Genomic DNA, 26,641 nt, shown 5'->3' on the forward strand with positions numbered 1-26,641 from the left:
TGTCCTCTTGGATGTACTTTGGAGTCAAGAAATTAATGTTTCTCTGATTCTTATTGGTAAGAAGGGAGATGATGTGTGGAAGTGATTTGGTTTATAGGTAAATTCTGGTTTTCAGCTCCACATCTTCTGTACTCTTCTGGCTGAAAAACACCATGTGCCCCAGTAGATCTCCCAGAAATTCAAAATACTGTGCTGAGCACCTGCATTCCTCTAGCATGAGAACTCCCTAGGGCTCTGGGATGAGGATCTAGTGCTGCTCCTCTGCCTGTGTCTTGGGAAAGAGCTGTCCTCCTTCTCCTTGTCCTCCTCACCGAGGGGTGAAATGCTTGACCCTGTCTGAGGTCTTTCCTCTTTTTCACATTTGCTCTGCAGGTACTGGAAGGTGATACTTTGGATTAAATGAACTCTCAATTCTGTCTCAGATTCTTGCTGATTTAATCTGAAATCCTGGGGCACTGGCAGCTCTGCTCCAATGAGCCTCTTTCCAGGACATGGGGTTATGCCACAAAACAGAGATCCTCCTCTTTCCTTTCTCTGCAGCTGGTTTAGTGGCTTGAGGCTTCAATTCCTACAAAAAACAGGAAAGAGTTCTATTGTGGACAGGTCTTAAAATTTATTCCAAAAGTGGAATGCAGGACTCCTGGAAAAACTGATCCCCAGTAGATCTCTGTACTTGCTGTGCCTCTTCTAACCTCCTCACTAATCCACTCACTTCCTTAGAGGAGGTTGCAGAGGGAGATTAGGAAATATATTTTGGAAAAGAATAATTCATCTTCTCCAAGTTGGAAGGAATGACTCTTGAATGAAGGCTCTGCAGGAAGATTTCCATGAACAATGATTTAACCATCCCAGCTCTTCCCTTCCCATCTCTGTGCCTTACATGTGGCCGTGCTGGAGACCAATCTGCATGTGTGGTCTCTGCCAGGGCTTCCTGCAGCTCATGGGCAGCTTTTTGGTGTCCCATCTGAGCTTTTTGGTGTCCCATCTGAGCTTTTTGGTGTCCATCTGAGCTTTCTCTTGTCTCCTCACTTGGCACATCCACGCTGTGATCTCTCTGGCCGCTTGCACAGCTGCTGCCTCATCCCTCTGCTGCTCCATGTGCTCAGTGCCATCTGTACCCAGCAGTTCGTGTGACCTGATTACCTGTTGTTCCTGTATGTAGTTGAGTCTCATTTCTTCCTTTTGTTTTCTCCCTTTGTTCCTTTTGTCACTTTGGCGTGGACACACAACTGTCACCAGACAAAGGCGATGACAGAAATGCAGGGGAGTCTGCTGGATTCAAATGAGGTACTGATCCTTTCTATCTAACTGGTGATACCTGTGTGTTGACATGAGCCCCTTCAGCAGGGAAGGTTTGGATGATAAAAACTCACCAAAATAGAGAGTTTTATGGAATATGGAGCTCTTCTGTCCATGCCTGTTGTCTCACTGTGCACCATCCAGCACCCATCATGATTTTAGTCCCCTTGCTCTTCATCCTGCTGATTTCAAACCTTACCATAAAAGCTTTTGTCATGAGTCCATTTATTTTGATGCTGCTGGTTTTTTTTCATCTCTCACTGTCTGCTTTGGCCCTCTTGGTAGTTTGTTCTTAATTTTTGACAGCCTTCCCCAAGACCCTTAATGCAGCACTGCCTTCAAGAAGTGATCAGCTATTAAAACACTATAAAGAGTTACCTAGAAATTCAGTGTTTCTGAGGATTTTTCAGGATAAGCAACTTGTTCAGTGTGTCTGACTTACCACCCAAGTGATGGAAGAGGCTGAGGAGAACATGCCAAGTCTTTTGTTGGAGTTTCAAATGAGCTTTAGTTACTTTGGATGGAGAAATCATCAGGTTACACAGGGAATTTGCAATTTGTTGGTTTAGTGCTTATATCAGAGTCAAGATGTAGAAATAGTGATTTTTGGTAAACTATAGTAATTTGTTTTTAAGTAAAAACAGCATAGAGAAGGAAATGCACAGAATTATTGTACAAATCCACTCAGAAAAGAGAGTGTCACATGGCTACCAATAGTGGAAAATAGACTCTCAGTACCCTGCAGTGATGAAAACTGTAGGTAAAAAATTCAATAGCAAGAAAGGAATTAAAACCATCACTAAGGTGTTTTGTGATGTTCTACAGAGTGTTGGTGTTAGGTTTGAGTGGTGCCTTGTCAGGCTGAGGTGTGCAAAGACTTTTCTCTGCTCAGACAAACTTCCTAAGTTTGGGGAAAAGATTTCTAAGGGAAAAGTGTCCAATGAAATGGATAAAATCAGGAGTGGGGTAAGGAGCAGCTGTTCTGTGGGATACATCCCAGTGGAATGTGTTGGAAATAAAGCAGCATGGAAGGAGTATTTTTAATTAAATTGGGGATGGAGGGGCAGGACAAGGGGGAACGGCTTCCCAGTGCCCCAGGGCAGGGATAGATGGGATATTGGGAAGGACCATGCAATCTCTGACAGCAGCTCTGACTCCAGACCTCTCCATCCCTTGGCAGCCTTGTGAAGGCTCCACAGATGGCAATTAAAGGGTATAGGGCTTAATTGCACAATGTGTTGCCTTTGGAAGTCAGAATGTTGTGTAACTGGAGCAGAAAAGTAAATTGGAGTTGGGAAGCTTAAAGCCTGCACATGGCATTTGTGTAGGAAAACCAGGGAGGTGGTGATGGCTGTGCCAGGAGCTGGGGGCTTGCAGGGAGGGAAAATGTTGGATATTGTGTTTCCAAAACACCACGGTTGAGCTGTAATAGGCAGTTGTTTACATTTTTTTACGTTATCCTAAGTGCAAAAAAAACTGGCTTGCACATGGAAAAAATATTTGTGTCAAATAGGAGAAATAATTGCTTTTAAAACCCCTGGTTGGGTTCAGTGTGTAATTGAAATTCTCCGAGGTGCTGAATCATAACACTGATGGTGTTTGTCACTCCAGGGAGCATCCCTTGCTCCTCCAGGCTCAGGTTTCCATCAAATACCCTGGGAGCAAACCAGTAAGAGAATATCATGGCAAAGGTGCTGAGATCCACATTTCCCAGTGTCACTGGGGAGATTGGTTGTGTTTTAGCTCCTTCAGTTCCTTGTGCTTGAGCTCTTGGTGCCTCGTTTGCTGTTACAGCAAATGCAAAGCTATTGGGATTCTCAGCAGCTCCCTGGTCTTTAAATATTCATCCAGAGCTAAGCAAATGAAGTGCAAATCCTCAGGGAGCAAAATTAGGGTGGGTGGCCAAGTGTGGAAAAAGAATGGATTGAATTGATGGAACCAGGACACGAAATGAGAATTGCTACAACATGAGATTCTGTACTCAACTTGGTAATAATCCCTTTGGTCTGGGTAAGGACATGTAGCTCTGATGGAATTTTGGGAAGGATTTCTCCATGGAAAGGCTGGTCAGGCATTGGAAGGGGCTGGAATCCCCATCCATAGAGGTGTCCAAGGAAGGACTGGACATGGTTTGGTGACAAGGTGGGGATTGGGTGCAGGTTGGACTCAATCCTGGAGGTGTTTTCCAACTTGGATGAATCTGTAAACTCATGAATTATCTCAGAAAGGCAAAACACTTTGCTCTCTAACAAGAAAGTCCAAGTTTCTTGAGTCCCTCCAGGGACTGGCTGCTGGCACTGTGTGATCAGGGGCTGCAGTGCCCACAGCACAGCCACAAAAGGGGGTTTGGGGTGATTTTTCTTGCTGATGAAGAACTCCTCCTTGCAGGCTCATGCTGAGGACTCCGTAATGGATCACCACTTCCGCAAGCCGGCCAACGACATCACATCCCAGCTGGAGATCAACTTTGGAGACCTGGGCCGCCCTGGCCGCGGGGGCAGAGGGGGCCGGGGGGGCCGAGGGCGCGGGGGCAGGGCCAGCCGTGGAGGCAGGACTGACAAGGTGAGCACCACCCCTCGGGGGAATCCACCCCACCTCTCACTGGGATCTTCCTTATTCCTGGGGGAGATGCTCTGACAGCAAAGGGCACTTTTAAACTCAGGCAAAACTCTTTGTATACAAGTTCACTTTAAGCTAAGTTATTAGGGTGTTTGGAGGCAGGACTGACAAGGTGAGCACCACCCCTTGGGGGAGTTCACCTCATCTCTCACTGGGATCTTCCTTTTTCCTGGGGGAGATGCTCTGACAGCAAACGGCACTTTTAAACTCAGGCAAAACTCCTTTATACAAGTTGACTTTAAGCTAAGTTTTATTAGGATATTTAGAGGCAGAACTGACAACAAACAGCACTTTTAAACCCCTGCAAAACTCCTTTTATACAAGTTCACTTTAAGCTAAGGTGTTATTAGGATGTTTGGAGGCAGAACTGTCAAGGTGAGCACCACCCCAGCTCTCAGCCATGGGGGAATTCACCTCAGCTCTTTCTTATTTCTGGGGGAGATGCTCTGACAACAAACAGCACTTTTAAACCCAAGCAAAACTCCTTTTATACCAGTTCACTTTTAAAGTGAATTTTTTTAAACATTTTAAATATGTTTCTTGATAAATTAATAGCATGACAGGATATTCCAAGAAGTTCCACTTGGCTCTTCCTTCCCTTCTCATCCTCATCCCTCATGGCCCAAGTGAAGAGTATCCTGAAGTTCTTAATTTCTGCACTTGTTTTTAGATGTGGTGCAGAGCCTTTCAAAAAGCTCTTTTGGAAAGTCCTGAGGAGATCCTTGGCCAATGTATGAATTTTTAGGGCTAAGTTGGCACAAAGAATTACTTTTTATCAACATCTGTTTTTGGAGAGGGGAAATCACACGTGAAAATTTAATTTGTGCTACAGTTATTGTTTGTGCTAAGTTATTAGATGTTTGAGTAGCATTGTCATCAAACACAAAAAAGGGAGGGTGGATTTGGATTTTTTTAAAAAATGCCTGTCTTTTTTGTCTAAACCTGAAAAATGACTTTCCAGCCTGGACAGATCTGAATGTACCATGAGCTCTGCCTCAGCTGGTGCCAGAGCTGAGCCACAAGTGCTGGGCTGGTTATTTTCAGCCCCAGCCAGGACACTCTGTGTGCACTGTGACCTGTTGGGGGTGAAGGACTGGTTGTACAGCTGCATGTCATGTCCTGAACCTGAAGAATTCAGATTTTCCAGTTGGAAAAATCTGGTTTTCCTCTAATTTTTAGTAATGTTTTTCCTTTCTTTGGTGCTAAGGCACCAGGGAAATGCCTTGATGAATGGGGTTTGGGAGAGAATATGTGAAGTTCAAATACTGTAGTGTAGCTACAGTGAAGATTTAATTTACTATGAATCACTTATTTGCCTTAAAGGCATCCAGTCACACTGTTACTGGTTAGAAAATGAGCTCAGTCTGTGTGCTGTGGTTTTCTTCACTCAGATTTGTTCATTTTTGTCCCTTCTAAGAGACACAGACTTTACAAATTTTAGATTGGTTAGCTGGGAAATTGTCTCCTGACAGCAATATAAAAATATTTTAAGAAATAGAAATTTAACAGTGGTGGTTTGCTCTGAGTTGTTTCACTGATATTCTCCAAGAATGCTGCCAGAAAGTAATTCCAAGCTTTCCTTCACCTGATTTTGTGGTGTTTTTGTTTCCTTGCAGTTGGTCAAGGAGTTTGATGTGATCCACACGCCCAACCAGGTGGGTGAGCTCTGCATGTGCATTCCCTGCAGTCAGGGACCTAAAATTCCTCTTTTTTTGGCTCTTTCTGCTCTTGTGTGCTCAGCAACTGGAGATGCTGAGCTGTAGCTTAAACTACAGATACTATTTTTTAATTCTGTTTTGTGGCCTGTGGAGTCTTAGGCAAGACAGAGACTCTGCAGCTACAGGTGGTGATGCAACTTGCATTTTAAATATGTTTCTTGAGAAGTTAATAGCATGACAGGAAGTTCCACTTCTTGGCTTTTCCTGCTTTTCTCATCCTCATCCCTTGTGGCCCAAGTGAGAATTGCTGCAATTTATTGTTATTATCCTGAAGTTCTTAATTTCTGCACTTGTTTTTAGATGTGGTGCAGAGCCTTTCAAAAAGCTCTTTTGGAAAGTCCTGAGGAGATCCTTGGCCAATGTATGAATTTTTAGGGCTAAGTTGGCACCAAAAAATTACTTTTTATCCACATCTCTTTTCTGAGAGGGAAAAATCACACATGAAAATTTAATTTGTGCTGCAGACAGGGCCTGTTCTGTAACATTTCAGTTAGGAAGGAAGGATTGATGGTCCACAGGGAAGGATCTCCATGGCAGGAGGTTGGAAATCCATGATCTTTAAGGTCCTTTCCAATCCACCCCATTCTGAGTTCTCTTTAAAAAGAGAAATGTGCAATAATGATGTGCAAACACAGCCTGCTTGCCTACAATTCCTCTCCAGCTAGCTTGGACTCAAAAAAACATTCTAGAACACTTCCTAGAATATTTTTTTTTAATTGGAATAAATCAAAAAAGGGTTGTTTTAGTAGTAATTTCTCCAACCCCAAAGTGCTCCCACCTCTTCCTCAAGGCAATAACTGTGTGATGTTTCTCTTGCAGTCAAGTGCTTCTGCTCCTGACGTAGATGACCCAGAGGCTTTCCCAGCTCTGTCCTAAACTGGATGTCATAAAGCCAACCCCGCCCTGGTCGGGCCTTCCTCTCCGAGGCTTGCATGCTTAAGGATCCTAAAACAACTAAGAAATTGAAAACAAAACAAACGAGAAAAAAAAAAAAAAACAAAAACAAAAAAAAAGAGACTGTCATTCATACCATTCACACCTAAAGACTGAATTTTATCTGTTTTGAAAATGAACTTCTCTCGCTACACAGAAGCAACAATATGGTAGTCAAGTTTTGTATTTAGAAATGTAATGGTAGCAGGGATGTTTTCATAATTTTTTCAGAGATTATGCATTCTTCATGGATACTTTTTTGTATTGCTGCTTGAAAATATGCGTTTCCAAACTTGAAATATAGGTGTGAACAGTGTGTACCAGTTAAAAGCTTTCCCTTCATTTGTGTTCATTTTTTTTAATTCAGAATTTTAGACTTTTTTTCCTCCCCCTCTTCTCCCCTCCAAACTCCAAACTGGGTTTTAATTACTGCACACTACTTTAGCTTCCTTAATTCCTCTTGGGCAGATTTTTCTCAGCCCATGGAATCTGTGGGATATTAATTTGGCAGACTGGTAGTGCTGTATGGAATGAACTCCTGGAGTACTTAAGTTTTAATGCTTCATTTCCAACATGGAAAAAACAGTCATTTTTTTTTCATCTCTGTTGGGTAGTTTGTTTACACAAAATCTTTCTAGAAAATTTGAAAGCAGATACTTGAAATCAAGATTTAAAGCACATTGGTTTATGATTCAATACCTGTGTATGGATCCAGCAATGGGTAACTGGTCTGAAAACCAGGTTTTTTAAAATTCCTGTATCCCACCTTGTCACTCCCCTTTTGGACCTTTATTCCCTCCTCCTTCCCTTCAACAGAACAAGACACTTTGTTGGCAAAAAAAAAGGAGTTTTTTAAATTATCTTTGCATTTTGTTTGCCCTGAGATTTGGGGAATTCCTGTTGTTGGAGCTGGCATACCCTGAAATGGAGGTAATTCCTGTCCTTGGAGCTGGGAGGTGAGGGAAGGTGTGGCTCTGGAAATCCCCATGGATTCCAGGTGGGGTGTGGGATTGACACTCAGGTCCAGCAATACCTGAGGCATTCCCAGGGAAGGAACCCCAGGCTCTCAGCAGGGACTTGTGGCTCATGGTGTCACACTGGGACAATGGCAATCTGTGCATGAGACACCAAAAAACACAAACCCAAACCCCAAATCCAGCTCTGGCTCAGTGCAGTGCTCCAGATCTGCTTGGGACATCACCAGTGAATGTTTTTCCAGAGAGTGATTGTAAGAAATTCCTTCTTCCCCACCAAAATTCACCAGAGGTTGGATTTCATCCCTGTGTATCTCTTTAATCCACAAAAGGAGTTGAGTGAATGACTGATAAAGGGGATTTCTTAGGGTTTTTATCTGCAGCATTTGTTAGGAGAATAGGAACAAACCTTTTCTTTCATATTTTCCTCCTTGGCCAGCTTAGAACCTGTTTGTAGTTTCTTAGGTGTGTAGAAAACCAGAGGTAACACCCTATTTTTTTAAAAACTGTACAGGACAGGCAGAAAGTGTTGGAGACCTTGGAATATGGAACACCAGCCTGCCCAGCTGTGGTGTTGGTAGCTGGCTTTGCTTTCCCTGAGCTGTTTTCCAGGAGAGCTTGTGTTGGGAACCACTGTGAGTATCATGGATCAGTTCCCTCACCTGCATTTCCAGCCCCAGGCAGGAGGAGGAGGGAAATTCTCCAGTTGAGGGTTGGGAAATCTCTTGATTCACCTTTCCTGACCCTGCTCTCAGTGTGGGGCTGCTGTAGGAACACAGAGTTGTTCCTTTTCCCTCTCCCAGTGGGGTTTGCTGGGATGTGCTGCACCTCCACCATCAGGGACACCTTGGGGAACACAACTCACACAGAAACAATGGAGCAAAGCTTTCCCTGGAACAGAAACTTGGTTTATCCAAACTATTTGCTGTTCCAGTTGCCACCCAGATGATTTTGGGGCCCTGCTGGCTGGATTTGCCCAGCAGCTTTCCCTTTTCCTGCTGCAGAGCATTCCCAAAGGGCACCTAGAGGGATTTTCAACACAGCTTGTACTTAACATTGGTCCTTCTGCTGTTCTGCCAGATGTAAATTTGCCTCTTTCAGTCCATTTGTGTCAAGAACTAAAACTGTGAACATTTATCTTTAATATTGGTGGGTGTTGACTGAAATAAAGGTTTATTTTCATGCTCTTTAAAAAAAAAATGTCCTGAAAACACATGGAAATGAAACCACTTAGGTTCATAGAGCTCTTCTAGAGTTTTTTCCAGGAAGTCCAGCATGGGCATTCCCATTCCCAGCATTGACTTTTCCTTGGGAAAGCATCTCCCAAGTAGGTTATTTATGATTAATTAATTTGCTCTTAATAGCATTTTCTGTCCTCTTGCTTCTGCTGCTGTCACACCAAATCTACTTCTCCTCTCACACCAAATCTAGGGGACTACAACTTTTTAAGTTCTGATCCATTGGGAAAGATGATCAGCAGAAAAAGTTGGAAGCACGGAGCAAATTGGCTTTGGAATGAGCAGTGGCAAGGTTTGAGCATGGAAGTTCAGCTCAGAGCTGGAATTCTGGGAGGTAGTGGGAGGGAACAGGGGGATTAATCAGTGCAAGTGTTGGCTGTGTGGGAAAGGATGTGGAGTCTCCTGGAATGTCAGAAATCTGGGAATATGTGGAGTTGGAGGAGCTGAGACCACCTCACCTGTAATAACTGCCCACCATGGATGGGTTTGCACAGGAAAGCCAAACCTGATATTCCTGCTGGGAAGGAAAAGCTTCCTCTGCCCTTACTGGGAGACTCCCAGGTTGGAGTTACAAAAGTCTGGTCATTGTCTCTTGGAGCGAGACTGGACAGGAAGCCCCATGTTTTGATTTATTTGGAGATTTGCAGAGCGAGGAGAAAATTAATTCTGATGTTCTCTTGTCTCCATGGAAGTAGAAAACATGCAGAATGAGATGCATGGCAAAATAATGCTTTAAAAATTTTTTTTTGGCATCTAATCTGCTTTTCTAGTTCAGTTTGGTTATGCAGAGCTGACTTGAGGGACTGAGTTGTGGTGCTCAGACAGAATCCTCTTGCCGGGGTGGTTCCCAGGCAGGATGTGGAGAGCAGGAAACAAGTTGATTTTTCGGGTGTCTGACCCAGTTCTGGGGGAGATTTTTCCTTGGATGTCACCCAGCCAGGTGACAGAGGTGGGACCTCTGGAGGGCCCAGAGCTCAGAACCCAAAAGGGAACTGGCTGAGCTGCTGTTGGGCACCAAATCTTGCACTGGGTGTAGCTGAGGGTGGCAGTGGCCTCTGAGCCACCTGGGCCAGTGGCAAAGCAGTGACCTGGGCTGGCTTCAGCCTCCTGTTCCTCTGCTCCTTATCCCCAAAAAGCTGCTTTCTGGGGAAACACCCTGTGCTGAACATGGAACAAGGCCAGGCTGGATGGGGCTTGGAGCAACCTGGACTAGTGGAGGTGTCCCCCTGAGAATGGGGGGGACAGGCTGAGAGATCCCCCAAATCCAGCCCTTGGGCTCTCAGCCTCGTGGTGCATCTCTGTCCCACACTTTGTGGGGCTGCTGAGGGCTGCTCCTGCCACCTGGGGTGACAGCTGTCCCTGCCATGGTGGCACAGCATGGTGGCAGCAGCAGTTCTGCCACTGCTCCACACCCCATGTCCCCAGCTGTGGATGCTCCAGGTAAGCTCATCCTCCATCTCCAACTGCAATGTTCCAGCTTTTTATTTTCTAATTGTTCTGTGTCGAGCTGCAGTGTAGCCCTGGAGCTCCACCAGAGAAAACAACAGGAAACCAAGTTCAGATTTCCAACATTTTATTTATACACACACACATCTCGTAAACAAAGCCATTAAATGTGTAACACCCTTCAAACCTGTAATTAGAACACTCCAATAAATCACTGAAATTCCTCTTGACAATCCATTTGGCTGAGTACAGGTGCTGCCTGCTGCTGTTATTCCTGGTGAGGAATTTTCCTGGCTCTGGTGTTGTGTCCCTCATGGACCTGGTGGCACTGGGGACTCTGTGACTTAGTGCCAGTGGAGGAACAAGAGCTGCAGCTGCCATCCTGGGTGCTAGGCTGTTCCATCCTCCTCTTTTGCAGTTCCTTGTTTTTTCCAGTGGAAATGAGGTTTTTCCACCTCTGATCCTGGGCTGGACCCAGCCAGGATGAGCCACTCGTGGCCATGGGCCAGAGTTTGAGGACTGCAGGAGCCTGAGGAATGAAAACCTCCCAAAATCCAGCTCTGGCATTGCTTTCAGGTTTCTTTGATTTCAGAACATTCTGTGGGAGCAGCCATGTCCTCTGGTGAGGTGTGACATGGGAAAGGTTTTTGTCACTTGGAGGTGTCACGTGTGTGTGACTGGACTGGCTGGGCTGAAACACTGAAATGGTTTGGGAAGGGCCAAAATCCAGGCCAGGGTCCCACCGAGTACCTGAAATACTCTGCAAAGTGCCAAAATTCCTGCTGGGCTCACCTTGGCTCCTACCTCGGGAAGGAGCTGCAGTTGAGTTTCACTCTGTCCAAAGTCAGATTCCCTTCGTAGCAAAGGGCAGGAGGCAGGAATGGGGCTGGGAAGATGGAGAGGGGGCTGCACTCGAGCTCGGGGGGCTCGGGGTCACTGTCCAGCTCTGGGGACACGGCAGAGGTGCCAGGGTTGGAGATGTACTCAGCCACGGGCCCCGGGGGCTCCATCACCTCCACCACCAGCCTCTGGTAGAGCTCAGGGAGCTGCTGCTCATCCCCCGAGCCCTCCTGAGCCCAGTCCCCGTGTCCCCTGCTGCCAGCGCTGCCCACCAGCAGCTTGTCCCCACGGCTGGGGGGCTCGGGCCGCTCGAAGGTTTCCTCCACCGTGGTCGTTTCGGGCTCTTCGAAGCCGCAGGGCAGGAAGAGGCTGGAGGGAGTGCTCAGCTCCGCCTGCGGGAGGACAGGGAATGAATCCCGGCATGGATCTCCTGGGATCTCCCTCCCCACAGCCCCTCATCCTGCTAAAAATGGAAGATCTCTGCCTTCTTCTTGCATTGAATTTGCCCAGCACAGCCTCCAGTCTCCTCCGACGGAGATTATCCTCTGCCAGAGATTGCTGGATTTGCTGCTTTAGGAGATTACTGCCTCGCAGGGCTCCCATCGTTTTTTTTTTTAATGAAGGTTGTGGGATTAGAATGAAAAACCCTTCTAATTTACCTTGGTAGCCATTAAGCTCTTGGCCCACGTGGCGTTGGCAGGGTCGGGAATGGCTTTGCTCTGCCACTGCGGCAGGAGGAGGGAGAGGAGAGCCTGGAATCTTCAGGGGGGAGAAAATCAAATAAAGCCAGGAATGAATGGTGGTACCTGCAGCACCCTTGGTGTGGGATTAACCCAGGTGTGATGGTGGCTCTGCCCTCAGGGGGACCTGCAGAGCTCTTGGGTGGATGGGACTAATTCCCAAGGATTGCTCCCCTTCAGTTTGGTTTTAAGATCTGGGTAAAAATTCCCACTATCTGCAGACTACAGCTGTAGTTTAACCTCAGAGGGTGTTTTTATTGTCATTCATGCACTCTGAAATCTTCATTTTGAGCAGTCCTCGCTGTTCTGTGGTCATGAAGGGACATGACCATCCCAGAGGACAAGGGAAAAGGGTTTTAAAGTAAAAGAGTAAAGAGCAAAAGAGTAAAATAAGAGAGGGTTGATTTAGATTAATTAGGAGAAAAGATTATTAAAATGCACTGGCAGAGGGTACACAGAGAAGCTGTGGCTGCCCCTGAATCCCTGAAATGTCCAAGGCCAGGCTGGACACTGGGGCTTGGAGCAGCCTGGGACAGTGGAAGGTGTCCCTGCCTGGCATGGGTGCCACTGGATGGGATTTAAGGTCCCTTCCAACCCAAATCAGTCTGGGATTTAATCCCTTCTAACCATCCCAGTTTTCTTGGGACACACCAGAGGGATCCACTCACACTTTCCTTGCTGGAGGCACAGAACAAACACAGGCTGAGAGGATGAAGAAGCTGCAGATGAGCACCAGAGTCACCCAGCCCCTGGCACCTGAAATGCAGAGCAGCCACCATTCAGCTCCATCAAAAAGATGGAAAAAAACCCCAAATCTTTCTGTGTTCCATGAACAAATCACCCTTCAGCTCCGAGGAAACATCTCAGCACAGAACTGGGAGCTTAGCGGCAGAGACACCACATCTTCAGACCAGCTGAAACTACAAACCTTCAGCAACTGAAGAACACCAAGAGACCTTCAGAATGCCTGCAGAGCTCCAGGAACTCAAGAGGAGCAGGAAAGGCATTCCCAAGCTGTGGAGAAGGGAAATCCAAGGGCAAGGACCACCCTGGTGAGGGTTCCTTACTTTCCAGGCAGACGCTGGCGCTGTTGCCCCGAGGTCCCTCCCCGGCTGCTGTCACCGCTGTCATCCAAAGGTCGTGGTGCTCCCCGGGCTCCAGGTCAGCGATGTACAGGGAGTGAGGAGCTTTCCCGGCGGGAACGGCTGGAGGGAAAAGCGGGATGGAAATGGAGAGCCTGGCACGGGATTTTGGTGTGGTCAGCTGGAATGGGGCTCTGAATAAAGCTGGGAAGGGGAGGAGGAGGGAGGGGAAGAAGGAGAGAAGAAAAGGAGGAGGAGGAGAAGAGGAAGAAGAGGAGGAGGAATAAGGGGAAAAGAGGAAGAAGAATAAGAGGAAAATGAAGAGGAGAAGAGGAAGAAGAGGAGGAGGAATGAGGGGGGAAAAAGGAGTAAGAGGAAAAATAAGAGGAGGAGAAGAAGGAGAAGAAGAGGAGAAGAAGAAGAGGAGGCATAAGGTGAAAGAAAAGGAAGAAGAATAAGAGGAAAAAAGAAGAGAAAGAGGAGGAGGAATAAGGAAAGAGAAAATGAAGAATAAGAGGAAAAATAAGAGGAGGAAGAGGAAGAGGAATAAGGAAAATGAAAAGGAAGACAAATAGAAAAAGGAAGAGGAGGAAGAAGAATAAGAGGAGGAATAGGAAGAAGAATAAGAGGAAAAAAAGTAGAGGAGAAGGAAGAAGAAGAAGAGGAAGAAGAGGAGGAGGAAGAGAAAGAAGAAAAAGATAAAGAGGAATAAGAAGAGGAGGAAAAAGAATAAGAGGAGGAGGGAAAGGAAGCAGCAGGGAGAAATCTGATAGTTCCACACTGAAAGCAACTCAGAATGACCCCACAGGAGACCTTCAGCAATGAAAAGGCAGCAGGAGAAGCATTTCCAGCCCCAGGCACTCACCATAGAGCTGGGGCTGGCCCTGCCCCTCCCTCCTCTGCAGGTAGATGTGGTAGGCAGTGATGCAGCCCCTCTGCTGGGCAGCTGGGATCTCCTGCCAGGAAACCAGGACACCACTGGCCCAGGGGGCTGTGAACATCTGGGGTCCAACCGCTGGGGCTGCAGGACACAGGGCTGGCTTTAGAGCTGAGCTTCAGGTGCCTTAAAAACACCTGGGAGAGCATTGCTGTGGTTTACCTTGGGCTGTGGAGTTCCCCCTGACGGATGCTGCCTGTCCTGCTCTGTCCTGATAAAGTGCAGACACGTGGATCTGATAGCAGAAATGATCTCTGATGTGCTCTGGAGAGAGAAATTAAAACTGGGGAGTTGATGGTTAAAGGATTTGCAGTCAGGGTAGAAATATTGCATCAGCTGCTTAAATCAGAGATTAATCTTCTGATTGGTGGTAGATCTTTCATAAAGAAGGGGAAGAAATTTTCTCCTATCAACACATCTCAGCAGAGTCTTAGTAGGCTTTAATCTGAAAATTAATGGTTTCCCATTGCTGGAGGGCAGGGTTGGATGGGATATGGGGAAGGAATTTCTGGCTGGGAGGGTGGGGAGGGGCTGGGACAGAATTCCCAGAGAAGCTGTGGCTGCCCCTGGATCCCTGGAAGTGATTTTAGTAAAAATTATAGAAATATAGAAACACAGAATCCCAGATTTGGGTTGGGAGAGACCTTAAAGCCCCTCCAGCCCCAGGGATACATTCCCCTACACCAGGCTGCTCCAACCTGGCCTTGGAGGCCAAATTCAGACCTGACTTGTTGCCTAAAATACTTTCCAACCCAGCTGTTGCACTCCTCACAGCCCAGCCCAGGGTGGCACCTACCTGCTATCACTGTGCTCAGGTGGGAAGGTGACAGCTTCACCCAGGAGCGCTGGGGCTGCAGCTGGGGGTCCCTCGGGGACTCTGCCCACTCCACCACGTACCCCCCGAGGGGCACAGCAGCTCCAGCAGGGGGGCTCCAGCTCACCAGGATGCTGCTGTTGCCCAGGGCCACGGCAGAGACTCGTTGGGGAGGAGGCAGATCTGGCAGGGGAGAACAAAAACCAGTCAGCACAAAGTTATCGCAGCCTGAAGTTTAAAAAATAGAGTTTGATGTTTGGGTTTTACGGGGTCTCACCCACTCTGGCACCATGGGAAGGATAAAAATGAACTGTAAGTAAAGAAAAGGTGATCGTGGAAGGGTGAGGGATGTGCTGGTAGGAAAAGTCACATTGTTGTCTTCTGTCCTGCAACACCCACAGAACGGCTTGGCTGTGTCACCCCAAATCCCAGGAGATCCCAACACCCTGGAGATGGAGCCACAAAACAGGCTGTGGGGCTGCTGGGGTGATTCCAGAGGAGGAATGGGGATGTCCCAAGGGCTGGAGCCCCTCTGGGGTGCTCAGAACTGGGGGTGTTCAGCCGGAAAACACCCCAGGGAAAATCAGATCTGCAGATCCCCAAATCCCACTGGGATGGCCCTGGATGAGCAGAACGCTGTGGGACCAAACAGCTGCAGGTCTGTGGCACACAGCAGAGCCCTGGAGTTACTGCAAGCCATCCAGAGCAGCAGAAGCTTACCCTGGCTGCCCAGGCGGGTCAGGACGGCAGCAGGGGGGGAGCTGCCCCGGGAGTTGCGGGCAGTGACAGTGACCCTGTGGCTCACCCTGGGGGTGACCCTGCAGAAGCTGGTCTGGGTGGTGTGGTGGGATTGTTCTGGGAGCTCCCCGTGCTGCAGGCCTGCCCAGGTCACTGTGTATCCCAGGATTGTCCCTCCTGCCTCCGACCTGCTCAGAGCCTGTGGGGGAAAGAGCAGCTGTCAGTGTGTCTGACAAAGGGGTGGGAAAGCTGGAGAGGGACTGGGGACAGGGCTGGAGGGACAGGACAAAGGCTTTAGGGTGGAAGTGGAGAGATTCAGATGAGATATTGGGAAGGAATTGTTCCTGGGAGGGGTTGGGATGGAATTCCCAGAGAAGCTGTGCTGCCCCTGGATCCCTGGAATTGTCCAAGGCCAGGTTGGAGCAACCTGGGACAGTGGAAGGTGTCCCTGCCATGGCAGGGGTGGCACTGGATGGGCTTTAAGGTCCTTCCCAACCCAAACCACTCCATGATCTATTTTCCCCATTTAATTCCAGTTTGGTGAAGCTCCTTTGCTGTGAGGTGCTGAATTTCCAGCAGCAGCCCAGCTGGGGACAGTGAAACACTTCCTGCCCTGCAGATGGATTCAAACCACACTTCTCACCAGGTGGGGAAAAAAAAGATTATTAACAACACAGCTGGATTTGTCAAATTGAGCAAGTTTTGATTTGGAGGGAAAACTTGGATTTTACTTCAAGCCACGATAAGGAATTATTGAACTGGAAGCACTCAGAACACACATCTCTGAGGTCTGGGTGACACCACACCCTGGGTTTTGCTCCCCTCTGCACTTGTACTCCCAGTTTCAGTTTCCTGATGTTTCTGTGACATGAATTCTTCAGTTTGGCTGATTTTTGTCATAACAAAACAAAGCCTGAGGCACCAACCAAAATGTTTGCAGCGTTCCTGGTGCTTTGGCAGTGCCTCAGGACACAGACAGAGCTGGAACCACTATGAAAACCTGCTGAAATTAGATTTTAAACCCTTTTTTTTGGCATTTTTTTGGCGTTTGGCTGGTAGTAGGAGCACATTTCTCACAGGATGTTGTGCTGAGGCTCAGCCTTTGGCTTTGAAGCTGCTGTGAAAACCCCAAATGCAGTTTATTACCCTGTTTTATGAATGATGCTGCAGGAAGTCACTTCTGATAAAGAAAGTGCTGCAAGATAAAGGTCTTCGAGTTAAAGCCACAACCTCTGGGGTCACAGAATCTCATTAGAATTTCTGCTTTCACTCCCACTGGGGCTCTTGCTGGTGTGGGGGGAAAAACAGTGAATTTTTTACCCAACTCTGGGGGTTTTAACCCAAATTCTGTGTGGGGTTCTGGCCCCCAGCTCTGCCCTCCAGACCCCAAAAATGCTGTCAGCTGGGAAAGCTGGAGAGGAGCTTTGGACAAAGGGATGGAGGGACAGGACACAGGGAAGATGATCCCATTCTTTCCATCCTCTGGCTGGTGGATTTGCCCCCAAAAATCCAGAGATAAATGGGTCAGGAAAGCTGAGGTGACAGGAGGTGGCAGAGCTTGGCTCCTCAAGGTCCCTGAGCAGCACAAACTCATCACATCCTTTTGTGAGCTCTAAGCAGAGAAATTACAATGTGGGATTGCAATTCCTTCCAATTCCTTCCATTTGGGGAAGGAATTGGTCCCTGGGAGGGCAGGAAAGCTGCTGCCCCTGCTGGGGTTTTGCTGAACTCACCTTCCAAAACAGGGAGAGGTTTTGGTGCTCAGAATCCACATCCTGCTGGCGATACCAAACATCCAAAATCCCAGTTGGCACTGGAGGGGAAGGAAAAGGGCAGCAGTGGGAATGGCTGGGGTTTGCAGCCAACAAACAAGGCGAGGGCAGGAAAAGGAGGTAAAACCCCTGAGAAAATTCAGATTTCAGCTTTCAAAAGTAGGTAAAACCCCTGAGAAAATTCATGATTTAAGCTTTAAAACGCCCCTGCAAGGCTGCAGGAGGTGATAGCCCACGTTGGGTGCTGTTTGGCTGTGTTTAGGATGGGAATAATCGGGAGAATGAGCCATAAATCCAAGGAGGGGTTTGGATCTGCTGCTGCCTCCATCCTGCCCTCGGTAATCCCAGGGAAAGCCACACATCAAAGGCACTGCATTGGCTCCTGAATTTGCATCAATTGGAGGCTTGTGAAGGTCCTTGGGGTTGGTGGGATCTGCAGGATTTCCCTGTCTGGCTCTAGGCAATAAATGCCTTTAACAGCTTGTCTGGGGTGGCTTAAAGCCCCAAATCCTTCCACAATTCCCACTGGAAACTCCTGATGTTTCAAACAAACCTATGTCTGGGGTGGTTTAAATCCCCAGCTCCTTCCACAATTCCCACTGGAAACTCCTGATGCTTCGAATAAACCTCCCAAAATAATTTGGGAGCTTTATATTCAGGGGAAGCTCCGGCTGGTGGATTTGCCCCCAAAAATCCAGAGATAAATGTGTCAGGAAAGCTGAGGTGACAGGAGGTGGCAGAGCTTGGCTCCTCAAGGTCCCTGAGCAGCACAAACTCATCACATCCCTTCGAGAGCTCCAAGCAGAGAAATCAGAAGGTGGGATTGCATCTGCTGCCCTCCAGCCTGGCTTTGGAAGCTCACCAACCACATGGGCAAGGCAGGATTTCAGCAGTTTGCACTAAAAGATGCAGGAAAAAGAGGAATTTCTCGTTGAAAAGGTGCAATTTTGGGGTTTGCAGTGAGACAACTCGTGGAGAACTTGAGTTGCTCTGACCGAGTGGTGATGATGCACCCAGAGCTTCTCATCTGCAGCCTCCCCTGGTCTGAGGGCAGAAAATGCTCTCTGATCAGCTAAAAACCTTCTCATCCTCCCCCTGGCTGGCTGGGGGTGATGACCACAAACTCAGGGTGCGACGAGAAAGGGGAGAAAAGTGCCGAGAGGAAGGTGGGGGAGGCAAGGAAAAGTTCACACCTCCCTCGTCAATCAATGCTCCTTACAGAAAGTGCTGCTGCGGCAGAGGGAAACGGGCTGAGTGAGAACTGCACCAACCTCCCGGTAATTCACAAAAAACGGCAGCCAGGAGATCAGAGAATCACAGAGTGAGGAGGGTTGGATGAGACCTTAAATTACATCTCCTTCCAGCTCCTCCAGCTGTTCTCAGCCAGCTCTGGAAATTCCTGTTTCACGAGGAACACCAACAGCTTCACCTCCCGTTCGTTAAAAAAAGCAATTTTCTCCCACAGAAACTTCTCTCTTGGCTCCGGGTCTGGCTCTAGATTCTCCACCAAACCACCCAGCTCAGTTTGGCCTCAGCAGCTGGAGTTTCCCGCGGGCTGCAGAGCAGTTTTGGGGCAGATTGCCTTACCTGCGGCTGGAGTTGTGCTCTGCCTGCTGCTCCAGTCGCTCCACAGCCCTCGCCGCGGGAGGAGCTTGCAGCTCGCCTGGAACTCGTAGGCTGTGTCAGGCTCCAGCCCCTGCAGGTGATATGTCTCCCTGCTGAGGATTTCCACCTTCAGTGGGGATAAAAAACACGAGGAGAAAGGGAAAAGGAGTTGTAGGCAGTGGGAAGTTGGGTTAGAAATGCCCAGGTGAAGCCCAGCCAGACACAGCTTTAAAAACAGGAGGAAATCTCTGATCTGAGGCAGCTTTAGTAAGTCAAGGAATGATGTGAGGAATCATCAGGCTTTCAGTGCTTCACCTGAAGAATCCCTCATTGATTATATGCCAATAATGGAATCTCTGTTTGAGGGATTTGCTCAGCACCCAGCAAAATGTTTCTTTTGCCACTTAAAGTAATGAAATGATGGAATGGTTTGGGTTGGGAGAGAGCTTAAAGCCCATCCAGTGCCATGGCAGGGACACCTCCACCGTCCCAGGCTGCTCCAGCCTGGCCTTGGACACTGCCAGGGATCCAGGGGCAGCCACAGCTTCTCTGGGAATTCCATCCCAGCCAGAAATTCCATCCCAATCTCCCATCCATCCCTGCCCTCTGGCAGTGGGAAGCCATTCCCTGTGTCCTGTCCCTCCATGCCTTGTCCCCAGTCCCTCTCCAGCTCTCCTGGAGCTCCTTCAAGCCCTGGCAGGAGCTCTGAGCTCTCCCTGGATCTTCTCCTCCCCAGCAGGTCCCTAACTCCCTCCACCCCAGGAGGATTACCGAGCTCCAGGAGAGCCTGCTGAGGGGTCGATATCTCAGCCTGCAGTGCTGGGCTTGTGCTTCATGGTGCCACAGCAAGGTGCAGCTGGTGGCAGAAGAATTATCAAATTCCACTGAAAAGCTGGGAGGATGTGGCTTCACTGGCAGCAAACAGAAAGAAACAGCTTAGGGAGAGCACTGAATATGGGGGGTTAGGTGGAAAATGGGATTATTGCTGTAGGCTGGATGGATGATTTTTCCAAGAGGTTGAAAGTCCTCAGAATGTTTTCAGATTTTCCCAGAGGGCTGGGGCTGACTGAGGGGTGGGCAGTGGATCTTTACCTATGTCCATTAACGTGAAGGTGAGTGGCTGGGAAGAGGCATTTCCTAATTCATTGGAGGCAGAAACCACCACGGTGTAATTGGAGTCAAAATCCAGCTTGCTCAGGGCCTGAGAGCCAAACCCCTGACTGGGATTTTCCTCTGGGAAGCAAAAGGCATCAGTGCCATTGGAGAGCCTGGAGTGAAGGAAAGGTTTGGTTACATTTTTGTGGAGCAAGAAAGGTGAATTTTGGGTGGGTTGGGACAATTCCCTATCCAGAGGGATGGCTTGGGACACCCTTTTGGTCTGCTAACCCTGAGGGAGCTCCCTGCAGCAGGGCATGGTCAGAAATCTCCTCCAGGGTGAAATTAGGTGTTAATTCCGTTTACAGGACCTGTAATAAAATCCTCATTGCTTACTCTATTCCATAGGTGGTGGGGAGGTAGGTGAGCCTTCCTCTGTCCCAGGTGCAGGTGGGATGTCCCCCTGTCCCCTGCTGGATGCAGGACACGTTCCTGGGCTCATCTGGAGGGTCTGAAACACAAATTCCTGTCAGTTTTACAGCCACAGCCTGGTCTGAGCTGGACTTTTAAAGGTTTTTCAGTCCAACATCTTCAACCAGGCCAGGCTGCTCAGAGCTCCACCCAGCCTGGCCTGCAGTGCTCCTTCCCTAAAGGTGGTGGAGACACTTCAGGAGATGTTTGGCAGGGAGGATGCTCTTTGCCCCGAGCTGGCAGGTTTACTGAACCTCTCTCCCCTGAGGAACAACAGAGCTGGAATAACAATTCCAGACAGGAATATTTCCAACAGGAAAAGTCCCTCCCAGCCTCCCCCTGTCCTGCACAAAGCCACCCCTGCCAGTGTCCCCCAGGTGGCTCAGAGGTGCCACAGGGAAGCTTTAAAAACCAGGACTAACCAAGAACTAACTTTCCTTACTTCCACAGCGGATATCGACGCCACACACCAGTTTTGTCTTGTCACAGATGGCTTTGCAGCTGAAGGTGTGCTTGCCGTAGGTGGTGACCAGGAAGGTTTTGCTGACAGAGCCACCCCAGCTTCGGATCTGCTCCGAGTTGTTGAGGAAAATCGCTGCCCAGCAGCTGGCGGCGCCCAGCTGGCAGGACAGGGTGACGTTGGTGCCACGCCGGATGGCACAGGCGGTGCTGGCTGTCATGTTCCCCTTGTCGCACACTCCCGCAGCGCCGCGGGCAGCTCTGCTGGCGCTCACCGCCCCCTTCCTGCAGGATTCTGCGAGAAAATGGGAAAACGAACTCCAACAGGCATCCAGAACTTCCCTCCAGGACATGCTGTGCTCCAGGAGGATCCTCCCTGGATGTGGAGAAATTCCTGGATGTGCCCAGTTTGGGATCAGCAGCCACGGGATCTCCCCCAATTCCCCAAAAAACAGCACAGCCCCAGGAAAAACTGCTTTTATTGGGGATTTTAAAAGTGCCAGCGGACACTCTGTGGGGTGATTTTCTCACACACCCAGCAGCTCCACCAAACAACTCCCTGCAGAGTTTGTCAGCAACTCTTTGCTCTCCAGTGGAAGCTGGGAAAATCCCACCCTAATTAGGCTGAGAGCTTCATTAATTTCTCTGTAGGAGGAAACACCTCTTTCCTACCTGCTGTGAAGTGCAGCACCAACAAAATCGCTGAGGGCACCATCCATGCAAATGGCATTTTGGTCCCTGGAGAGAAATGATTTCTGGTTATCAGCTCCTAAAAATCGGGGATATCATGTACAAATCTTTGCGTTTTACTGCTTTGCTACTTTACCACTTCAGATAATCTCAAATGCTAATTTCCTGAGGTATTTCTAATGACCATCCCGGTGTTTTATTGAAACCCAGAGGCTGTGCTGCTCAGCCTTGCAGCAGTGGCTCAGCTCACCCGAAACTTCTCGCCCAGTGCCTCCTGGAGGTGATTCGCTAGTGCCAGGATGAGCAATCACAGCTCCGGGGCTCTTCAGGGAAATGCTCTGCCTTCCAATAACCTGCTGTGGGAACAGCCTGCTGCTGGCAGCACGACTGCCCAAAACACCCCGGAAAGGGGCAAAAAACAGCCTCATTTGGGGTCATTTAGTCAGAGGTGCAGCTGGGGAAGTGCTGAAGATGTGACCTTGTAAAGTGTGATTGGAGAAAAGGATGAGGAACTGCTGAGGAACAACCTCCAGCTCAGAGCTGAGATATAGGGGAAATAGCAGGGAAAAATATAACAGGGAAAAATAAATATAACAGGGGAAAATAAATATAACAGGGAAAAATAAATATAACAGGGAAAAATAAATATAACAGGGAAAAATAAATAACAGGGAAAAATAAATAACAGGGACAAACCCATATTCCACAGCAATGAGGGAAATGGGTGCTGCAGTGTGTTGGGTACAGAAATACAGAGGGCATTGATTGTCCTGTGGCAGGAGGTGCAGGGAGTCTGGAGGTGTCTGTGAGGTGCCAGGCTGTGCCTGCTCGTGCCTCATCTCCAAAATTTGGAGAGTCCCAGGGCCACACTGTGCCCCCTGGCTGTGCCACAGGGACTCTGGCTGTCACTGCAGCCCCCGAGCTCGGGAAGGAAAGCAGCTGAGAAGCACCACAGCTCCAGAGCTGGCTTTCAACCCCAATTCTCCTAGAGCAGCTCCTCTGGGGGTTCCAGGAGCTCACAGGAACAGCAGGCTGGTGAGCGATGGAAAGAGGAACATCTCAGTCATTTCACCCGCCGAAAACACTGTTTGTGCCCAAATCTTACACAGTGCTGATTACTGACACTGGCTGCGTTTTTAGGGAATCTTTCCTGCTCTCTGCATTCCCTCTCAGGCTCTGTGACGATGGTGGCACTCCAGGTCACCCCACAGCCTTGGAGAGAAAGAGAAAAGAAAAGAAAAAAGAGAAGAGAAAAGAGAAGAGAAAAGAGAAGAGAAAAGAGAAGAGAAAAGAGAAGAGAAAAGAGAAGAGAGAAGAGAGAAGAGAGAAGAGAGAAGAGAGAAGAGAGAAGAGAGAAGAGAGAAGAGAGAAGAGAGAAGAGAGAAGAGAGAAGAGAGAAGAGAAAAGAGAAGAGAAAAGAGAAGAGAAAAGAGAAGAGAAAAGAGAAGAGAAGAGAAGAGAAGAGAAGAGAAAAGAAAAGAAAAGAAAAGAAAAGAAAAGAAAAGAAAAGAAAAGAAAAGAAAAGAAAAGAAAAGAGACGAAAACCCCAGCTTCCCTTGCCTGGAACAAGGTGCTTGTCCAGAGATACATCTGCTCTTATTTTACCTTCTCTGTAAGGTGATTTTTCCTTTCTCTCCTTTTTTCAGCTCTCCCACAACCCACTGCCACACTTAACAGAGCTTCTAACAAATAAATATTTTGCTATTATTGTTCCTTCTCTTTTCAATGGCATTTAGCAATTAATCAATGGCATAAACTCGATTTTCCTGACTGATTACGATCAGCTTTTTCTGCCTCCGACACCTCAGCACAGCTATTTCAACAGCTGTTCAAACGAGGGGACACGAAAATTTGCATCCTCCAAGAATCCCAAATTTTACCTTTGAGTCTCCAACTGCTTCTCCTCCCTCCCAAAGCCTGGAGTATCACTCGGGCTACTTTCCAGAGCTGCCGTTAATTAATTGCCGTTAATTAGCCCCGGCAGCTGGTACCCCCCGAAATTCCCAATATCAACAGCTTCTTTTTACCTCTTGCCTCCCCTCTGCCTTCATCAGTTCCCGTGGCTCTTCCCCTTTTCCAGAGTCCTTCCCGGCACAGCTCCACTCCACCACAGCAGGATTGGGATGGATCAAAGCCAGGAAACCACCAGGAGCTCTGCAGAATCCAATCCCACCTCTCCTGCCGAATCCTCCTCCATCCACACCTCTCCTGCCTGCGCTGATTTCCCGGGAATGTTCACTCCTGGCTCGGCTGCCATCACAGGAATGGGGCTGTTTGCCTCACCCAGGGCATTTCACAGGGACGATGCTGAGCTGGTGGCTCAGGTGACCAGAGCTCTGTGTCGTGGTGACAGACAGCAGGAAATCACCAGCTCATCACCCTCTGTAAAACACTCTTGCTTCCTTTTTTTTTTTCTTCTTTCTTCTATTTTTTTCTTATTTCCTTTCTTTTCCCTTTAAAAAATGTTTGGCTTTTTTGCCCCGATTTTCTTTGCTGCTCTTCTCCTTCCCTTTATATTTTATCTTTCATCATTTTCCTTTTTTCTTTTTTCCCCTTTCTCTTTTCTTCTTTTGCATTTGTCTTTGTCTTTGTCTTTTTCCTTTTCCTTCTCTTTTAAAATTATTTTTCTCTTTCCTTTTTATTTTTATTTGTCCTTTTCCCTTTCCCTTCTTCCTTTTCTTATCCTTTTTCCTTCTTTTTTCCTCCTCACCTCTTCCTTTTCTTATTCCTTTTCTTCTTTTCTTTTCTTTTTTTTCTCTTCTCTTCTCTTTTATTTTTTCTTTTTTTTTCTTTTTTTTCTTTTTTTTTTTCTTTTTTCTTTTCTTTTTTCTTTTCCTTTCCCCCTTTCCTCAATTCTAAGCCCCAAACTCCGCTTTTTCCTACAATTCCTCCTCCATCGACTTCTTCTGACCACAAGACTCCAGAAAAAAAGGAGAAACCCCTCGGCAGCGACAAACCAGGAGGAAAAGGCGATGTTTCTGCAATCAGCTCCCTCCTGACCCCCCGGGCTGCAGGAGCAGAGCCCGAGCAGGCTGTCCGGTGCCAGCGGAGCTCAGCACGCTGTGCCAGCTGCCCGTGCCCGCCGCGGTGCCCAGCGGAGTCCCGAGTCGCCGGTTGTCCCCCGCGGGTGGCAGCGAGGCGCTGGGAAAGCCCCGGCGGCACCCTGTCGGGCTCGGGGTGGCTGTGGGGACACCAGGGTGCGGGGTGGGGACACTGCCAGGGGCTGCTGGTGGCTCTGGTGTCACCTCCGGGAGCTCGGGGAGCTGGAGAGCCTCAGCCGTAGGAGTGAGGACAGGAGGGGATGGGGAGTCACAGAATGCTGGATTCCGGAATGGTTTGGGATGGAAATGACCTGAAAGCTCATCCCATCCCACCCCAGCCACGGCAGGGACACCTTCCACCGTCCCAGGCTGCTCCAAACCCTGTCCAGCCTGGCCTTGGACACTGCCAGGGATCCAGGGACAGCCACAGCTTCCCTGGGAATTCCATCCCAGCCCCTCCCCACCCTGCCAGGGAACAATTCCTTCCCAATATTCCATCTCTCCCTGCCCTCTAGCAGTGGGAAACCATTCTGTCCTGTCCCTCCAGCCCTTGTCCCCAGTCCCTCTCCAGCTCTCCTGGAGCCCCTTTAGGCCCTGGCAGGAGCTCTGAGCTCTCCCTGGAGCTTCTCCTCTCCAGGTGAACATTCCCAGCTCTCCCAGCCTGGCTCCAGCCCTGCAGCAGCTCCATGACCTCCTCTGGAATCTCTCCAGCAGCTCCATAACTTTCTTCTGGTTGACTTTCTTCTTCATCTCAGCCTCCTTGGCAGCTGAGCCGTGGATCTGTGGCCCAGCAGTGCTGAACCCCAGCAGCAGCAGCAGCAGAGTGAGCAATCCCTCCCTGTAGGGTGCCTGTTGGTTTTCCATCCCCTGCCTGTGCCAGCGACTCTCACTGAATCTGCCTTCCCCCAGCAGGATGAAATGAGTCACTCAGCGTGGAAAACACAATTGTTCTGCTTCCTTCTGAACTTCTGTCCGAGCCAAGGAAGGATCCACAGGGAGGGTTTGGGTCCAGCAGTGCTGCTCGAGGAAATCGGATGATGCACAAAATACGTCGACATCTGTATCCTTTAGAGGTTCAAATTGTGGCTTTTTCTAATATTCTTGTGGCAAGAACGATTCCTCTCTGCTCAGGCAAGGCTTGGTGAGCAGCAATCACAAAATCTCCCCCCTTAGATCACCTTTGGGGTTTGTTTTTTATCCAAAAAACAAATTGTTTTATGAGCTCGGCTCTGCTCTTTAACCCCAGCCCTGCTCCCACGGCTTTCCCAGTGCCTTTCTCGAGGGATTTGCCCTGGGAAGCTGACATTTGGGAGCTGACACGGACTGGGAGCCTGACGAGACCCAAACCACAGCCTCTGCTCTGAAACGCCAGCCTGGTTTCAGTTTCTGCCGCCGAGCTCAGCCCCATGCAGGACTCCTCATCCTCTCCCCAAACCCAGCCTCAGGGAAGCTCAGGGCTGGGAGAGACTCCCCCAAATCCCCTCATTTTCAGTGATTATTCCCAGATTTGCTGCGAGGCTGTCCCAGCTGCTGCTGGTTTGGCTCTGCCACGTTTCCAGAAGGGTTTTGCTGACCCAGGCGCCTCTTTGCAGCTTTGCACCAGCCCTGGTCACAATCTGGGCTTCGATCTTCAGTCGGTTCCCTCAGAAATCCCCGAAGGTCTAGGGGTGTTACTGAGCTCTGTGACACCTTCGAGTCTGTCACCCAATTTTAGCCTCTGCAGCAGCTTTATCTGCCACCACCTCTCCCACAATTTACTGACACCCCAAGCCTTGCAGAGCTTCCAGCTCGGGGTAGGCTGTGAGTGCAAACACAGAGTAAAACCCTGCAGCCCAGGATTACTCAGAGGGTGTTTCTATGATCTCCTGGTCCTGCTGCACTCATCAAACCGTTCAGGGTGCTTTTGGCTTTCGATTCCTGAGGCTTTAGCAGCTGCAGGAGTTGGTACCACCTGGGCTCTGCAAGAAGCAAAGGTCAGGCTGTCGGTTGGTGACTAAGCTGAGCCCAAACCCAGCTCTCTGTGCTGCCAGCCTCAAACCAGAAGGAATTCCACGTCCTCCTGCATGGGAACAGGGCCAGAGCAGTGCCATGAAGGGTTTAAAATTGCAATTCAGAATCACACTGAGTGCA

At 48.8% G+C, this 26,641-nt stretch overlaps 2 protein-coding genes across 2 annotated transcripts; one reads left to right on the forward strand and one right to left on the reverse strand.

The window, feature by feature from the left end:
- Positions 1 to 578: 578 nt before the first annotated feature.
- Positions 579 to 6,899, forward strand: LOC146420876 (SERPINE1 mRNA-binding protein 1-like). The gene is made up of 4 exons (XM_085047935.1): positions 579 to 1,287; positions 3,688 to 3,861; positions 5,535 to 5,573; positions 6,456 to 6,899. The coding sequence occupies exons 1-4, from the start codon at positions 1,249 to 1,251 to the stop codon at positions 6,510 to 6,512; spliced, it is 309 nt and encodes a 102-aa protein (XP_084904061.1). The 5' UTR covers positions 579 to 1,248; the 3' UTR covers positions 6,513 to 6,899.
- A 3,438-nt stretch (positions 6,900 to 10,337) lies between these two features.
- On the reverse strand, positions 10,338 to 24,100 carry LOC146420877 (interleukin-12 receptor subunit beta-2-like). The gene is made up of 16 exons (XM_085047934.1): positions 23,498 to 24,100; positions 21,453 to 21,518; positions 20,764 to 21,075; positions 20,247 to 20,361; positions 19,848 to 20,023; positions 19,527 to 19,666; positions 18,738 to 18,882; positions 17,112 to 17,191; positions 15,361 to 15,577; positions 14,623 to 14,823; positions 13,989 to 14,090; positions 13,755 to 13,910; positions 12,875 to 13,012; positions 12,476 to 12,563; positions 11,727 to 11,826; positions 10,338 to 11,459 (listed from the first exon to the last, which is right to left on the reverse strand). The coding sequence occupies exons 2-16, from the start codon at positions 21,508 to 21,510 to the stop codon at positions 11,028 to 11,030; spliced, it is 2,460 nt and encodes an 819-aa protein (XP_084904060.1). The 5' UTR covers positions 21,511 to 21,518; positions 23,498 to 24,100; the 3' UTR covers positions 10,338 to 11,027.
- Between the last annotated feature and the right edge of the window lie 2,541 nt (positions 24,101 to 26,641).

This window comes from Lichenostomus cassidix, unplaced genomic scaffold (assembly GCF_008360975.1).
Source record: "Lichenostomus cassidix isolate B80296 unplaced genomic scaffold, HeHo_3.0 HiC_scaffold_508, whole genome shotgun sequence".
NCBI lineage: Eukaryota > Metazoa > Chordata > Aves > Passeriformes > Meliphagidae > Lichenostomus > Lichenostomus cassidix.

What these genes read in the sequence shown, in the direction of transcription:
- LOC146420876 (XM_085047935.1), top strand. Translation starts at nt 1,249, where the DNA reads ATGACAGAAATGCAGGGGAGTCTGCTGGATTCAAATGAG. An exon ending in GTGGAGGCAGGACTGACAAG is followed by an intron (nt 3,862 to 5,534) that starts GTGAGCACCACC and finishes GTTTCCTTGCAG; the next exon opens with TTGGTCAAGGAGTTTGATGT. An exon ending in TGATCCACACGCCCAACCAG is followed by an intron (nt 5,574 to 6,455) that starts GTGGGTGAGCTC and finishes TTTCTCTTGCAG; the next exon opens with TCAAGTGCTTCTGCTCCTGA.
- LOC146420877 (XM_085047934.1), bottom strand. Translation starts at nt 21,510, where the DNA reads ATGCCATTTGCATGGATGGTGCCCTCAGCGATTTTGTTGGTGCTGCAC. An exon ending in CGCCAGCGTCTGCCTGGAAA is followed by an intron (nt 12,564 to 12,874) that starts GTAAGGAACCCT and finishes TCTGCATTTCAG; the next exon opens with GTGCCAGGGGCTGGGTGACT. An exon ending in GTGCCTCCAGCAAGGAAAGT is followed by an intron (nt 11,827 to 12,475) that starts GTGAGTGGATCC and finishes TCCCCCCTGAAG; the next exon opens with ATTCCAGGCTCTCCTCTCCC.